The following is an 18,312-nucleotide window of genomic DNA, read 5'->3' on the forward strand; positions in this document are numbered from 1 at the left end:
AGTTCTGTCCTGTTGAAACGCCACATGCCTCCATGGCTCTATTACAGAAAAGACTAATTTGATCCAGGGAAGAAATGACACTATAAGAAAGTACTGCTATCATCCAATTTCTTATTTAGGAGTAAAGTACATGTCTCTGTTGTTTTTTTATAAGGAAAATGCTGTAGCACTGTGAGCGGGGAGAAAGGAGATCACTATCAGGTGAAGATGAAGAAATGGCCCTGCCAAGATTGGAGGGGAAATTCCTGTATCAAGACAAGAGTAATAGGCCTATCAAGAAAAGTGGCAAAGAGACAATGGACGGAGATGTGGAAGGAATAGCCCCTCCAGAACCACCATTCAGTCCCTCCTTATTCAAATGTCAAGAGAAAGCAGCAAAGGAAATCATAGGATTTCAGAGAACCAAAGTTACCGGTACAGATGGGGCATCCATACGACAGTATAACGTCATTATCAGAATCATACTGTTTTCAGAATGAGAGGCAAAAAGATTTGAGAATTGTGTGGGTTTATCATTTTGGCTTAGGATCTGTTTGGTAGAGAAGGGGCAAAGGCCAATCTACTCTATTTTTACTTCTCCGAACCTTTTCCTATAACAACATCTCCTACAACTCCCTTCATCCCTGACCATTGGCTTTGGCAGTTGCAGTTAAGAATCCACCAACACAGAAGCTGGAGGGCCACAGGTCTTTCTCTCCTGCCGCTGTATGAGGTAGCTGACCTCTGAAATCAACAGTGACCTGCGGCTTCAGAATTCTAGAAGGGGCCAGGCACGGATTAGATCCAGAGAAGAAACTCGATGACCTCCAACACAAATTGGAGGTCACACATCTCCACTGTTTTGTAGCCTAAACATCATGCAGGTTTTCTTTTATTCAGTGTCACAAGCTTGTAATGTTAGCTAAAGGTAAAGGGACGCCTGACCATTAGGTCCAGTCGTGGCCAACTCTGGGGTTGCTGCGCTCATCTCGCTTTATTGGCCGAGGGAGCCAGCGTACAGCTTCCGGGTCATGTGGCCAGCATGACTAAGCCGCTTCTAGCGAACCAGAGCAGCACACGGAAACGCCATTTACCTTCCCGCCGGAGTGGTACCTATTTATCTACTTGCACTTTGACGTGCTTTCGAACTGCTAGGTTGTCAGGAGCAGGGACCGAACAATGGGAGCTCACCCCGTCGCGGGGATTCGAACCGCCGACCTTCTGATTGGCAAGTTCTAGGCTCTGTGGTTTAACCCACAGCGCCACCCGAACCCCTCTTGTAATGTTACATTTATGCAAAAATGATAAAACATTGTTCTTTTTCTGTGCCAAGCATATTTTTAAATTGTAATTGCTGTACACTTGAAACAGAAAGAAATCCTCTGATCCAGATATTGCATTCTTGATCATTAATTCTCTCTAGGCTTGCAATCCTAGTAGGGAAGAACCTGAAATTGAGGTCTGTAGAAAGGGCATTTGAGTAAACCAAAACCAGTGTACAGAGCTCACAGATAGGTGTGGTGTCATTTCTGAAAAGTCAAAAATATTCAAAGTAATCAAGGAAATTGCACATTGAATAAATGTTGATTTTTATCAGTGCATGCAAAAGAAATGGCAGTTTTTAAACTAACTACCTGCGTTTGAAATGTTTCCCATTAACACAGGCACATTTGAATTTGCAGCTGGCTTCCCTGGCAAGAGGGGCAGCCTATACAGCAACTGGAATGACGGAAGCGTTGCTGGATGTAATATGCACTGGCCATTCTTTCTAACGGGAAAGAGGTTTGCACTCAACATCCCCAGACAGAGATTGTACACTACATTTAGCTGCAATTATGCAGTTAAGATGCCAACATCTTCTGGAAAAGGGAGAGTGAATATATTGGAAATGGTGACGTGGTGTTTGGCTGTAGATTGGATAGCAACTGATTGTGGGGTTTTTAGATTTCATGTTACTGCTTCCCCATCTGTCTGTAGGTTAGAAGGCATGTGCTCTCTGAGCCACAGCCTTTGATTTATTATTTAACAGTGGTACCTCAGGTTACAGATGCTTCAGGTTACTGACCCTTCAGGTTTCAGACTCCGTTAACCCAGAAATAGTACCTCAGCTTAAGAACTTTGCTTCAGGATAAGAACAGAAATCGCATGGTGGTGTCGCGGCGGCAGCGGGAGGCCCCATTAGCTAAAGTGGTACCTCAGGTTAAGAACAGTTTCAGGTTAAGAACGGACCTCCAGAACGAATTAAATTCTTAATCCTAGGTACCACTGTATTTATTCAGTATATGCTGGCTTTTCGACCTACAGGTTCCCAAAGCAGCTAAAGCCCAATAAAATTATTATTTTAAAAATCGAACAACTTAAATACATATGACATCCCAGCAGATGGCACCATTTTCTGGAGGTCAAATCAGGCATTTGATTAACAGTCGCCACAACATTTTGGGCAGCATCTGACATGATTCATATACAGAGTAGATCTACTGAAATCAATGTTGGATATCACTCATTGCAGAACTATGGATTCCAGAAGCATTTGTTCTTCACCTTACTGCCGTTCCGTCTTGCAAACGTGGATAAATCCAGGTCTTCTTAACATACCATCAGTGGTAAATTGTTTGAAGATTTTGTTTTTTTGAATTTTTTGGAAAATTTTGTTTTTTGCACTATACATTTACACACTATACACTGTACTATACACACTATACATGCAGTACTATACAAGCGGTATTATACCACTTTATAAATCCTGTCGTTTTTTAAGAGTGCAGAAAGTTGCTAGGGTCTCCCTCATCGCTCCACAGAGCCCCAATTCCCAGAGTTCCCTGAGCCGAAGGACTGACTGTTAGGAAGCAGTGTTGGTAATTAATGTTGAGTTACTATTAGTGGCTGTTTTTTACTTTTCAGTGTTGCATCATGCAAAAAAAGAATTTCAACTAAGTGGGGAAAGATGCTGACTTCGTTACATTTGGGCATTTTCCCAGAATGCCAACTGTCCCCAAGAAGCACAAATGTTATGCTTCACGCAAATTTGCATTCTTTCTTGCACATTTCCAGGTTTAACTCAGTCCTATACTCGTAGGCAAGTGCGAATAAGACAGCAGCCTTAATTTACCTTTTCCCAGCCTTGAAACTAGAGTGTGTATCCTAATAAAATGAACAATAGCAAGACATGAAGAAGCATTGGAAGCACGTTCCCCACCCCCTCAGAGAATTCTGGGAGCTGAAGTTCATCCTGCACAGAATTACAATTCCCAGCACTACTTAACAAACTACTGTACCTAGAAATCTTTGAAAAGGGGGGGCAGAAAATGCGCGTTGAATGCGTTTTAAAGACACCGTGTGGAGGTAGACAAACCAGCCACCTGCAACCCTATCTACTTTTTTAATTGCAGAACTACTGAAGATCTAGTCGGTTGTCCATAGATGTCCCTTAATAATGCTGACTATCCTACGGTTGGGAGATTACACAGCAGCCACGCATTATTTTTCTTCTAAACATCTGGCAACTGCGGACAATCCTGAAAAAATAGCAGCCTTTCCTCCTTCCTCGGGGTTTTGCGGCTCTCCCGGGTTCAAAACAGAAACAGTCAAGCAAAATATATGTATGCTGCTCCCCTTCCCACTCAGACTTATGTTGCACGCGCGGCTACATAACTATTAATGGCTTTGCCGCTTGACAGCTCGAGAGTCACATGACTCCTCCTGAGGGCGGAGCGTCCTTTCTTCTTCCCTCCAACACTCCCCCCGCCCCCTCGCCGCGTTTTGCGGCCAATCAGGCGCGACGTCTCCGCCGTCGTGCTGCTGCGTGTGCGACAGTCGGAGGTCCGCTGAACGGAATACGGCAGATAGGGGAGGGGTCTCTCTCTCTGCCCCGCCCTCCTCTCCCTTAGCAAATATGGTAGTGGCGGCGGTTGGGCGCTTGCTGCTCGGGAGCCATGCGTGGAGCGGGGCGGTGAGGACGGGGAAGCGGTTGGCGGGGCCGAAGGTAAGAGAGAAGGGAGGGAGGAAGAGAGAGAGAGAGCGCGCGGGGGGGGGAGGGGGATATGATTAGCCGCTCACGTAAAGAGCTGCCGGTTTCTGAGCGCTCGGCTGCGCATGCGCTGTGTTTTCTCTCCCATCCCACCTCCCCCCACCACCAAGTCCCATGTGAGGTAACTTCAGTCCCCAAAATCTTTCCTTCCTCAATGTTCAGAAAACGTTGCTCCGTAGCCCAAATCGCTTCTCTGCCTTCCCACCTTTTAATAGGGTTATGTGGCATGGCTGTGAAATCCCTGCGGTTGTACTTTGGCATTAAAGTCACTGCTCTCTCTGGAGGAGGATTGGAAAAAATTTAAGGACTATCTGCAAAAGTATTATAAGTTATATGAATCTTAAGATGCCGCGTGACTTGGAATGTTAGCCCCAGCAATGAAGGTGGAGTATATATGAAATTGGATAATATTTATGAAAAAATCAAAGTTTAAATGGGTGAAAATGATAATGTGTTATATTTTTAGAATAAGTGGAAAATAAGAGATTTAAACTTAAACTGCAATTGAAAGTACAAAGAAACACATGAAACAAGGTTATAACTTGCTGATAATTTTATTGTCAAGAATGCATTATGTGGGAGACGTGGGGAAGTCCGATAGAAATTCGAAATAAGTTGTTGAAATGGTTGTGATTTTTTGTCTTTTCTTTCTTTCTATTTTCTATGTTTTTTTTCCTTTCTGTTTTATCTGCAACTTGGAAAAAAAATGCAATAAAAAATTATTATTAAAAAAAAATAAAGTCACTGCTCTCTCTACACAGACACACTGATACACACACTATATGTGTGTGTATATATATATTATATATGCTTTCGTAGATTTTCACGGGTACAGGAATGCAGGTTTTGGTGTCTTCGGGTGTCTTCCCGTGTAAGAGTCGGGGTGTCTGTGCGACGTTTCGACGAGGTCTCACTCGTCATCTTCAGGCTGGTGCTTTCGGCTTCTTGTTACTGGAGATACCTAAGAAAAGATACCTACTAAACCAAACCAACAAAGATCTGCTCACTCTTCACCTCAAACTATGTAACAAAATCCACCCTGCACTCTGGGACAAATGCAAACAACTAGCCGTCTGGAGAGCTGAAACTGAGACCTCACATAAGACAGACAGACACACCAACAAACTCTACAAACTAGAGAAACGCCAGAAGCCCAGCCACCCTCCACAACAACCCATGAAACAAACAGTACATAACATATCAGACAGGATCCTCACCCCAACTGAAACCAAAGTACTCTCCAAAGGTTTCAACTTTGCAGTCGCCCCGAGACGCATCCCCACGGAAAACATCATATGCGGAGTCGAAGCTAGCCTGACCAAAATCGACCCAGATGAAGCCAATAAAATCAGACTTGAAGTCACCAACATCCTCTGCTCCAGCAAACCACCCAGAAGCAATTTACACAAAGAAGAACAGAAAGCACTCACCAACCTGAGGAAAGACAACAACATAATCATTCTCCCAGCAGACAAAGGCAACGCCACTGTTGTGATGAACACATCGGACTACCAAGCAAAACTATCAAATCTACTCCAAGACCCTACCTACCAACCTATAAAAACAGATCCCACCACCTATCTGGAAAAAACCACAAAATCCAAAATAAAAGCCTCTCCTATCAGTGAAGAAATCCAGCTAAGAATCATCCCCAGAGAAAAATCATCCAGATGCCCCAAACTCTACGGTCTCCCCAAGATACACAAAGAAGGAACACCACTCAGACCAATAGTCAGCTCCATAGGCTCACCTCTACAAAATCTCGCTAAATTTCTCGCTAAGCAACTTCAGCCCTATGCAGAATCCATCGCTTCACATGTTACTAACTCCTTCCAGTTCATAGAAACAATAAAGAAGCAATACCTACATCCCGATGACCTTCTTGTGAGCTTCGATGTTGTATCTCTCTTCACTCAAGTACCCATTAATGAAGCCTTGACAGCCATCCAAAACAAATACAATCCCCCCAAATACATCCTGGACCTGACCAACCACTGCCTAACCAACACGTACTTCATCCACAATGGACAAAGATACAAACAGATAGAAGGAGCACCTATGGGATCACCCCTCTCACCGGTCATCGCAAATTTGTACATGGAACACTTTGAAACCAATGCTTTAGACAAGTCAGAACACAAACCCAAACTTTGGCTCAGATATGTTGACGACACCTTTGTAATTTGGCCACACGGGAAAGAAAAACTAGATAGCTTCCTCACACATCTCAACAGCCTACACCCCAAAATACAATTCACTATGGAAATAGAAGACAACAACCAACTCCCCTTTCTTGACGTCCTAATCTACAAAAAACCTGATGGCTCCCTAGGACACACTATCTACCGGAAAAAAACACACACCAACCGCTACTTACATGCACAATCACACCACCACCCTGCACAAATAAACTCCGTAGCCAAGACTCTCATCTCCAGAACCAAACGCCTGGCTGACAAAGACCACTTGACAACTGAGTTACAGAATCTCTCAAATGTGTTAATCGCCAATGGATACCAGAAAAACAGGGTTACGAAGCTAATCCAAAAAGAAACACCCCCCAAAAACCAAGACACAGAAGAAAACAATGGCATGGCCCTCCTTCCTTATATCAAGGGCACTACAGACAAAATTAGCAAAATCCTCCATAAACACAATATCAAAACAGCCTTCTGCACCAACCAAAAAATAGCCAATATCCTCAGAAACCCAAAAGACAAAATCCAGCTGGAAAACCAAGGGGTCTATGAAATACCCTGCAAAGTCTGCCCAGCCACGTACATTGGACAAACAAACAGACGAATAAATGCACGTATCGCAGAACACAAGAATGCCGTCAAAAAAGAAGAAAAAACTTCCTCTCTTTTCCAACACATGAAAGAAACAGGACACGAAATTAATTTTGCAGATTCCAAATTGCTCTCTAACATGGAACATCACCACAAGAGAATAATCATGGAAGCCATCGAGATAGAGAAACACCCTCACAACATGAACAAGCGTGACGACACGTCCCGCCTGCCAGACATCTGGAAATTAGCCCTCCCCACAAAAACCGACACCAGAACCAGAGGCACACAGAACGCCGTCACCAATCAACCACACCAGACCCAAACCCAGACCCTCTCCACAGACATATTACAGACTCCATCCAGCAGCCAAACTATAGTGGCACCTCCGGATGCTGCACCCCCCTGCAATCCCTACACAGATCTGGCTGGCACAAGGCACAAAATCACAGCTCGCCCCTATACACGAAGCCAAGCCAGAGCACAACTAAATGCAGCACAGCCATCTTCTCAGAAAAACTCTTCACAAGCTCAAGAGGTCATGACACGAAAGCTTTAGCAACTAATCTACACTTAATGACCCACCCAGTGGTATTCAGAATATCACTCATGAAATCACTCAAGACATCCCTCAAGTAATTAAGGAACAAAAGAAGAAAAGGCACACTAATCTAGGAACTTCCTCTCTGCCCAGAACGTTGGAGGCTATACACCACACCCCTCAACAGTATTTATAGGAACTCAAACACCAGATTCTGCTCTGTTCCAGTAACAAGAAGCCGAAAGCACCAGCCTGAAGATGACGAGTGAGACCTCGTCGAAACGTCGCCCAGACACCCCGACTCTTACACGGGAAGACACCCGAAGACACCAAAACCTGCATATATACGAAAGCAAATATATATAATAGTATATATATACACACACACATTGTGTATGTGTACATACACACACACACACACACATGCATACATACATATATATATATATACCATATATATATATGTATATAGTCATACGGCGTTCCGTGTGCGGCTCTGGCTCGCCAGAGCAGCGTTGTCACGCTGGCCACGTGACCCGGAAGTGTCTCCGGACAGCGCTGGCCCCCGGCCAATAGATGTGAGATGGGCGCACAAACCCCAGAGTCTGGCAAGACTGGCCCGTTCGGGCAGGGGTACCTTTACCTTTACCTATATAGTCATACCTCATGTTTCGTTAGGTTCATGTTGCGTCTTTTAGGCTTGCGACCGTGGCAAGTGTATATTTCCGGGTTTTGCCACATGCGCAGAAACGTTCTGCGCACTTCGCACATGCGCAGAAGCACTCTATCGCGCTCCGTGCTTGCGCAGAAGTGCCGCTCTAGTTGCAGACTTTATGGGGTGCGAACGGCACCCCAGAACGGATCGTGTCCGCAACTAGAGGTACCACTGTACACCCTGTCGGATGGGCAGGGTACAAATAAATTATTCTTTACACACACACATGCACATACATGGCTTCTGTGCTGTTAGGATAGGAGTTGGGTCTGCAGTCACATCTGGAAGACCATACGCCTCCCATGCCCATCATATTTTTATTTACAAATGTTGTGTAAATAAGGGATCCCTGTATTATTATTTTTTGTGCTGTGGAGCAACTTCTTTATTTTATTTTATTTTATTTTATGTATACTTTTCAGATATATACATTTCCCTGATTTGACAGTCATTTCGACATTTTAAAACTTGACTTCCTTCCCCCATCTTTCTGCGGTTCCTTAAATTTATTTTTAATATCTTACGCATATCCAAATTAACTTATTTATTCACCTTCTTTAAATATATCCTCTTATGTAGCTGCAGGTTATTACAGTAAGGATTATCGCAAGTGATTCCTGTAATTGTGCATTGCAACAATGTAAAATGATGAAATGCAATTAAACCATATAGGCTCATGCTAATGAGAGGAGGGTCACAGGCAGAAATGACACAGGTGAAGTTCGATCACTTTTTGACGATGTATTTAATAAATAATAATAATCCAACGACACTTGGATTCAGGAAAAATATTCTCAGTCCTAAATCAGGAGGGTTTGTGTGGTATAATGGGTAGGGTGTTGGATTATGACCAGAGAGACCCAGGTTCAAATCCCTGCCTAGCGATGAGCTCACTGGGTCACTGTCTTAATCTGCAAACCAAATGTTTTTAAGGTATAAGGGCAAAGGTGTGTGCATGTTTAGCCCTGATTTAACTGGAAGAAGAATAAGGAGGGGAAACCATCATGAATCATAATGAATAACAAATGTGGTGGTTCTGTTTGTGAATATGTCTCAACTGTTTGAGTATACTTTGCTTCCAACTACAGATAAATTCTCAGCTGGGCTCTCCCATCAACCAGTTTCAGTTTTGCATAGATCAACTGCCACCACACCGTTCCCTAGCAGGGTCAGGAGCCCCCTAGATCTAAAAAAAAATTTAACTAATTAATGAATTATACCACCCTCTACCCGCAGGTCTCAGGGTGGTTCACAGAATAAAATCAAAATACAGTGGTACCTTGGGTTACATACGCTTCAGGTTACATACGCTTCAGGTTACAGACTCCTCTAACCCAGAAATAGTGCTTCAGGTTAAGAACTTTGCTTCAGGATGAGAACAGAAATCGTGCCACGGCGGCAGCAGGAGGCCCCATTAGCTAAAGTGGTGCTTCAGGTTAAGAACCGTTTCAGGTTAAGAACAGATCTCCGGAACAAATTAAGTACTTAACCCAAGGTACCACTGTATAAAACCACCAAATGCATAATCAAAATAGAAACAACAACCCAATAACCCCTCCCTCCCAACCCCCCCACCACATTTTAAAAGGGCATAGGATCCTTAAATCAACAAGCTGATTTGAGAAGAAAGTAGGGAAGAGTTGTAGGAGAGGAATCCCCAATAAGGTTCCCACAAGAGCTATAACTAAACAACCAAATGGGTTTCCAGTAGTTATATGCAAAGGGTAAAGGTAAGGATAGAAAGTATAACCAAGAGAGGTCTCTTGAAAAAAGACTGAGTGCTGCCTTTCCAGTATAATAGGGCTTGTCCTGGATCTGCTGGCTCCTTTGAAAGCCGCCGCCGCCACCACCTAGCCTTGCCAATGTCCAAAACAAGCCAACTGCAGTTGAGAGCTGTGTTCTTCTCCTGTTTCCAGTCTCTGTTGTAGAGGGAGCTTCCTTCTTGACAGGCAGCTCCTAAGGCCAAGCTCTCAAGCCTGCCAGAGTACTTCATTGCAACAGAGGAAGCATTTAATTGGAGCTATTGAGACATCTTTTTCTTTGGTTGGGGCTTTCTTAAATACAGGCTTCTGTCTCTTGTAACTAAAAAAGCAGGGGGGACACCCATTTCAGGTTGCAGAAGGTGCAAGTGCAGGTCATGCCATTGCTCACCTGCACACCTGCTCCACTAGGCAGAGGAGAAGCCAGAATTATACTGCAAAGTACCAAGACCAAGTTTAGAAGCTAACTTTCCTTTGCTGCAATATATGGCGTCTATACAGCACAGAAGAAACCTGGTTATCATTATGCAAAAAGGACTTTGGATAATCCAAGGTGTGAGACAGGAGGGCCTGTACTTGTATAGGACACAATTGAACAACATGTATCATTATTTACAAAAATCACATTGCACAAAATAACAGCAATGAAAAACTGTATCTACTGTGTTAAAGATACGGGAATGTAATGAAGCCCACTATTTCACCTGATTTTAAACCAGACTTTGACATTTGATGCTGGAAAAACAACCTAATTAGATAGAAAGATTAATAAAAACCAGAAATATGATCAATTACTCACCAATTAGAAACTATTTGCATCCCGAGAATTTATTATGGTTTAAATACTTCATTTACACTGTTGTTACATGACGTTTAAGAGATTCTTAAGAGATTTAAAATAATTTTATATTTAATAGGTTCTTAAGAGATTTAACAGTTTGAGGAGACTGTCCTAAAAAAGATAAAAATTGACTGTTTTGAATTTATTTTGTGAAACAGAGGTATGATTGTGAATGAGAACAGGTTGAGGATTACATGACTAAATGGGTGCGGGATACTGGAAATATGATCCCCATGGAAATCAGGAAATTGCTACAGTTCATTCTTTTTGTTAAATCAAACTATAAGAGAAAACTGCTTCAAAGTAATGTCAAGGTGGCATTTAACTTCAGTTGTACTAAGTGTGATGAATTAGGATAAGGAAGTTACTCACAATAACAATAACAGTTAGATGTTAATTTTGTAAATTTCTATGTTGTGAGTTCTTCTACTCTTGTTACTAAATTACACTTCAATCCGAAGAGAATATTTAGACTACAACTAATCTAGAGATGATCATTGCAGCAAGGATGTTGTTTTCCCAGAAACTGAAAACTCACCTATTGCCTCCTCAGATTAGTGACAGGATAAATAAGCTTTGGAAATTGGCTGTGATGTCAAAATTAAAATATTACTTAATATTGAAATAAACAGGATATGGACAAAACAATCTTTTTAAAGTTTGGTCCCCATTTTTACTGAATTGTCAAAGAAATTCTTGTCCCCCAACATTTCAGTATAGTTTTATATGTTTTAAGTTACGTATTAATGATAATGTAATTGTTCTGCTTAAAAATGATTTAAGAAGCTATATTATTTGAAATGCATGTTCAGAAGGATTGATAATGTTATTAATAGCATTATTGTTATCAGTATATTTTTCTTGTTGGGTTCTATGGCGCAAAAATGAGATGTTACTGTTCAGCCATTGCACAGCAAGTTCCCCCACCCTTACACGTGGGTGCTGAGGTGCTAGTGGAGAGCAGCCATGGGCAATATCAGGAAAATTGATGAAATGTAACAGTTCGCAAGGACGGGCTCTCCCAGTTTGCTACATGAAATGTTGCAGCCGTCTTCTGGTTTGAATTTAAACATTTAAGAACTCCTTAAGCTGGCAAATGGAATGTAACTCAGTACGTATTTCCCCTTGCTTGCTTTATTTAATTAATTTCTGTCCCAGAGCAGGGTCACCTAATGAAACAGAAACTTGTTGCATGCTGCTGTCGTATCACGTGACCAACACTAAAATTCTCAGCATAGTAGTACCTAACTGTTCCTGCAAACACCACAGTCAATACTGTCTGCACCTCCTCACAAGCCCTCCCTACCAAAAGCATCAACAAAGATATGAGCTTTTAACTGGTAGCTAAAACCAAATAAAATTGTTGTCCATCACATTTGAGGTGGGTGGGAGGGAGGGAATTCCAAAACTCAAGTGCCACCACCAAAAGGCCACCGCTTGTTTTTTGCTTTTTTGTAATATGTATAGGCTTATATTGGTAGGATCTGTCTTATATTGAATCAGTCCATTGGTCCATCTAACTCAGTATTTAATAAAAAAATAATAATAAAAAATTATTTATATCCCACCCTCCCCAGCCAAAGCCGGGCTCAGAGCGGCTAACAACAATAAAAGTAACACAGCATTCTAAAATCAATTCATTTTAAAATCAGTTCAAAATCAAATTAATGGCAACCATTGGGCTAGAGTTCTGTGAAGATTACGAAAAGAGGGGGTCAGACTTTGCCTTGGCCATTACTGGGATTTCAGGGGGGGGGGCGGATTTCCGAAAGGCAGTGCTTTGTCCTGGATCTCAGAAGTCAATTGAAAAATCTTGGGTCTTGGCTCAAAAAAGCTCAACAACTTTGGGGTTTGTCTAAAAAAAGCACAGCTACGCTGCTGATTTTCAACATAATTGTAATAAATTAGGGATCAAAATAATGCTAGCAGTGTCTTGCAGCTTTAATACAGAATTACCTGCAAATAATTAAGTAAACATCTCTTACTGTAAAATCCTATACTTGTCTACTCAGAAATAAGCCTCTTTGAGTTTGCTTCTGTTTGACTAAAAAATAATGTGTGTAGGTGGTTCCCTGTGTGGACAATTCACCTACAGGGGTCGGGTCTAAAAGCATGTGTGTGTATGACAGAGACAGAGAGAGCACTCTCTCTTGCCTATTCACCAGCTTCTAACAGTTTCAGTCTAGCTGGTGGAGCCTGTAGGGGGGAGCCACAGTTTATGCAAAATCTGCCTTGTGAAGGCAGATTGATCATCCTGCTAATGCTCTGCTTATATATTTCTAAGTAATGCAAATATTACAAATACACCATAAACCTCCAGTGCCCTTCTCATCCAAATCCCTGGTGTTCTTGGCAGCTTCCGGTTCGGCGCCAGCGCTAATGGCTGCTCCCTCTCCGAGCTCCGGAGAGAGGACGGCTCTGCGAGTTCGGGTCTGACCCGCTACGGCAAGCGGGGGACCCCTAAAATCACAGGAACGGAGCCTGTGAACAAAGAGATTCGGTGGGCACCTGAAGCGCCCCCCTTTACCGCAGAAAGAGCCTTTTTAAAGGCTCCGGAACAACAACGGGGAGCGCGGTGCTGAGAATCGCTACCCAGCCCGCAGGGTGAAGCCGCGTCGCCATTAGTGGAGAGCGCCGATTCCTTCCTGAATAATTTGGACAAAAAAGACCCGTGAGTAAGATCGAACCTCTATTCGTGTCAAAACTACTTGAAATTAGGCTGAAAACGGGAAAGGCGAAAATTAAGGAAGTCTGCCTTCCCCCGACTGCATGACAATTAAAGCAACGAAAGTTACTAAGCTGCATCCGTATGGGATATTGTTTTTAACTGCTTGAATCCGACATTTAGACTTTGACTATCCCCTCTAGCTTGCAGGGCAGAGGGGAGGAAAAAGTGACTTTATAAGCTGCATGATCAATTTAAAGGAAAAGGAAATTCTCTGCAGCCTCCAACCTGGCACAAACTGCTTATAAGACAAAGGAACACTGAACTGACTCTAGATTCCTGTGAAAGTAACAAAGTGGAAGTCTTACTGGTTACTTGTTATAAAGTTTTGGGACTCTGTGGCTACAATATATCAGGGAAGGCTGGGACTGTATCTATTGGGAAAGTGTTGCAATATACATATAGAAGCCTCCTGATATATTTGCTTTTTAAATACTCTTTGTCTTTGTTTGTGGACATTTTGATTTGCTCCCTCTAGAGGGTAAATTAAAAGTTGCTACACCTTGGGACAGTGGAATTTTCCTTTAGGAGAAGGCTCCCGTGGGAAACGACCTTGGGATATGAGTGGCCCAGCAGACGAGATAAGCACGAGAGCCAAGACAAGGCAACATCAACAACAGCTACAGCAACAAAAGAAAAGAGGCTCGATCTCAGGTATAACCCCTACAGTGACAACAGGACAAGAAAAAGGCACAGCAGTCTCCATGGATGCAGTGTCGCAAGCCCTTCTTAAGATAAACCAATCTCTGGAGAATCTAACAAAGCAGACGGCAGAAAACACCAAGAAATTGACAGAGAATTCACAGAAATTGACAGATTTAACAACAAGACTTGACCTGAATACAGAATCTATAAACAGGCTTACGCAAGAAAATTCTGCCACACGCCAAATTGCGGAGGAAGCTAGAACTATTGCTGGAGAGACCCAAGAAAAATTAGAACCGATTGCCAGGAAGGTCTATGACCACGACGCAACTCTGGCATTGTGGGAACTACAAAGAAAAGAAAGGAATTTGAAATTACGATCAATTCCAGAGGACGAAGGAGACAATCTTACGGACTTCTTAACGCAAGAGTTTGCTGACGCCTGGGAAGATCTAGAGGAGGACGAATTTAAAATCACAACAGCATTTAGACTGGGCAAAAGACAGAACAGAAAGGCACCGAGAGACTGTTTGATTACCTTGAGATCGAAGGAGGAAAGAGACAAAATTTTAAGACTGCATTTTGAAAAAGCCTTACAAATCGGGAACTCACCGATACAGATCTTTAAAGATATTCCTAAACACATTCTGGACTTGAGAGCTTCTTATAAGGATTTGGTCTACCTGCTGAAGAAGAACACCATTCTCTTCAGGTGGGAATTTCCACAGGGATTGTCTTTTGATTACAAGGGGAAGAAGGTGAAAATAAAGACGATACAGGATAAAGACAGGTTCCTGCAAAGAAATCAAGAAGATTTACAGAAAGGAACTGTAGACCCAATTGCTGAGCAAAAGAGTGTAATAGACATCTTGAACCTCTCGTTTGGACAGAACCTTCCACCACCAACAGAGGAGGAACAACAATTGGGAGCTGTTGGAGGAATACAGAAAAATAACAAGATGGCCCTGCAATTCCTTAGTTGGAATTGTAATGGGATGAACATGCCTTTGAAGAGACGACAAGTATTCCATATTTTGTACAGAGAACAACTGGACTTGATTTGTTTACAGGAAACTCATATAACTAGAGCTCACAGGAGACTGCTTATAAATAAAAGATTGGGACAAGAATTTATTTCATCGGACAAAGTGAAAAAAAGAGGAGTTGTGATTTATGTAAAAGAGAAGTGGGCCCCAAAAATGATGTTCAAAGATGAACAAGGAAGATATTTAGCGGTGGAGATACAGGTACAAGGAGAAAATTTTTTGATAATTGGGATCTATGCACCAAATGAAGGTAAAGCAGAATTCTTAAAAAAACTTCATGAAACTTTGATGGACTATTTGGAATATAATATGATAATCATGGGAGATATGAATGGTGTAGTTTCTACAAACATGGACAAGACACAAAGACTGACACTTACTAAAGAAGGGAGACTCCCGAAGACCTTCTTTGAAATGACTGAAAATATGGACTTAATAGACATCTGGAGAACAAGGAACCCTCTTGAAAGAGAGGGAACCTTTTTCTCCCAAGCAAAGATGACCTGGACCAGAATCGACCAAATATGGGTTACTAGTGGAATGGCTCCGAAGATTAAGAAGGTAGAAATCTGCCCAAAAACCTGCTCCGACCATAACGCCGTGAAGATGGAAATGAAATTTACAACAACTGGTCAGTTTAGATGGAGAATGAATGACACCCTGTTTCGAGATAGAGAGATCCACACGAAGGCCCAAAAAACTCTAAAGGACTATTTTGAAATTAATCTAAAGGGCGATGTGGAAAAAAGAGTGATCTGGGACGCAAGTAAAGCTGTGATGCGAGGATTTTTGATTCAACAAAATTCAATAAAGAAGAGAAAGCAGAATGAGAAAAAGGAAAAAATTTTGGAAAAGATAAAAGAAGGAGAGAAAAAATTAAGATTAAAACCAAAGTCCCAGGAGATTTTGAGGGAGATTAAGTTATATCAAACACAATATATGGAATTGATGAACCAAGAGATAGAGTGGAAAATAAAGCAAATGAAACAAAAGACATTTGAGTCGGCAGACAAATGTGGTAAACTTTTGGCATGGCAACTAAAGAAAAGACAGAAATTAAATACAGTTACAAGTTTAGAAGTGGATGGAAAGATTATATCTAAACCCAACGAGATAAGAAATTGTTTTGTGAGCTATTTTAAAAAACTTTATTCTCAAGGATTACAAAATGAAGAGGACATAGATAAATTCCTTAATAAATTTGGATTACAGAAAATCTCTCATCAAAGCAAGATGGATCTAAACCAGAGAATTACAGAACAAGAGATAGAGGGTGCCATTCAGGACATGCAATTGGGCAAATCTCCAGGGCCAGACGGACTGACTTCCAGATATTACAAATCTTTAAAGGAATGGCTGATACAACCGTTAAAGGACGTCTGTAACGAGATCTTAGAGGGAAAAAGGGCACCCGAATCGTGGAAAGAAGCATATATTTCACTCATACCAAAGACAGAGACTGAAAAGACTCAACTGAAGAACTACCGCCCAATTTCGTTACTCAATGTGGATTACAAAATTTTTGCAGACATTTTAGCAAAAAGATTTAAAAGAGTACTGATGGAGAAGATTCACAGAGACCAAGCAGGCTTTCTCCCAAAGAGACACCTCTCAGACAATGTTAGGAATATAATAGACATTTTGGAAAAGTTAGAGGTGAACATAAATACTAAAGCAGTTTTGATATTTGTGGATGCGGAGAAAGCCTTTGACAATATTTCTTGGAGTTTTATGAAAAAGAATCTTCATGGGATGGGGGTAGGACAAGGATTTGAGAATGGTATGGGTGCAATATATTCCGAACAAAAAGCTAAGTTGATCGTAAACAATGTAATAACTGAGGAACTTAAGATAGAAAAAGGAACACGACAGGGGTGCCCAATTTCTCCATTGCTTTTTATTTCGGTCCTGGAGGTGCTGCTGAACATGATTAGAGAGGACCAGCAAGTTAAAGGTGTAAAGGTCGGAGCCAAACATTATAAGTTAAGAGCGTTTGCAGATGACCTTGTATTGACCTTGCAAGAGCCAAACACTAGTACAAAAAGAGTGTTGGAAATAATCCAACAATTTGGACAGGTAGCTGGATTTAAATTGAATAAACAAAAAACTAAAGTCTTAGGGAAAAACCTAACAGATATGGAGAAGAATAAGTTTCAAGAAGAGACAGGCTTGATGGTGGTTAAGAAGGTGAAATATCTAGGGGTTAATTTAACATCTAAAAACTTGAATTTGTATAAGGACAACTATGAAAAATGTTGGTCAGAAATTAAAAAAGATCTAGAAATATGGTCAAATTTGAGATTGTCAATGTTAGGCCGAATTGCAGTGATTAAGATGAATGTATTCCCTAGAATGTTATTCTTATTTCAAACTTTGCAGATTATTGACAAGATGGACTGTTTCAAGAGGTGGCAGAAAGATATTGCGAAATTTGTCTGGCAGGGCAAAAAGCCCAGAATAAAATATAAAATACTAACAGATGCAAAAGAAAGAGGGGGATTTGCCCTGCCGGACTTAAAATTGTACTATGAAGCAGCAGCATTCTGCTGGCTGAAAGAGTGGATGCTCCTCGAGAATACAGATACCTTGGACTTAGAAGGTTTCAATAATGCATTTGGTTGGCATGCATATCTATGGTATGACAAAATCAAAGTGCATAGTGCCTTTAAAAATCATATTGTTAGGAAAGCGTTGTTTAATGTCTGGATGAGATATAAAGATCTGTTGGAAAACAAAACCCCTAGATGGTTGTCACCTTTAGAGGCTAAGGCACACAAGAAAGTCAATATGGAGGTCGGATGGCCAAAGTATTGTGAGATTTTAGAACAGGATGGAGAGAAATTGAAATTAAAGAGCCATGAAAAACTAAAACCCAAAGTACAAGATTGGCTCCACTATTATCAAATAATGGAGGTTTTTAAACAAGACAGGAAAATTGGCTTCCAGGTGGAAAAATCAAAACTTGAGACAGAATTGTTAGAACCCAATACTAAGAATTTGTCAAGAATGTATAACCTGCTGTTGAAATGGAATACACAAGATGAAACAGTTAAATCAGCTATGATTAAGTGGGCACAGGACATTGGTCATAATATTATGTTTGCTGACTGGGAAAGGTTGTGGAACACCGGTATTAAATTTACGGCATGTAATGCCTTAAAGGAAAACGTGATGAAAATGATCTATAGGTGGTACATGACCCCAGTTAAGCTAGCAAAAATTTACCATTTGCCTGATAACA

At 41.5% G+C, this 18,312-nt stretch overlaps 1 protein-coding gene across 1 annotated transcript in view; it reads left to right on the forward strand.

The window, feature by feature from the left end:
* The first annotated feature begins 3,789 nt into the window (after positions 1–3,789).
* The window catches only part of MRPS9 (mitochondrial ribosomal protein S9), a 49,126-nt gene continuing 34,603 nt past the window's right edge, over positions 3,790–18,312 (forward strand). The window contains exon 1 of the mRNA XM_082218797.1: positions 3,790–3,964. Coding sequence (XP_082074923.1) covers positions 3,875–3,964 — 90 coding nt within the window. The 5' untranslated portion in view covers positions 3,790–3,874. The remainder of the gene's footprint in view (positions 3,965–18,312) is intronic.

This window comes from Podarcis vaucheri (assembly GCF_965113315.1).
Source record: "Podarcis vaucheri genome assembly, chromosome: 4".
NCBI lineage: Eukaryota > Metazoa > Chordata > Lepidosauria > Squamata > Lacertidae > Podarcis > Podarcis vaucheri.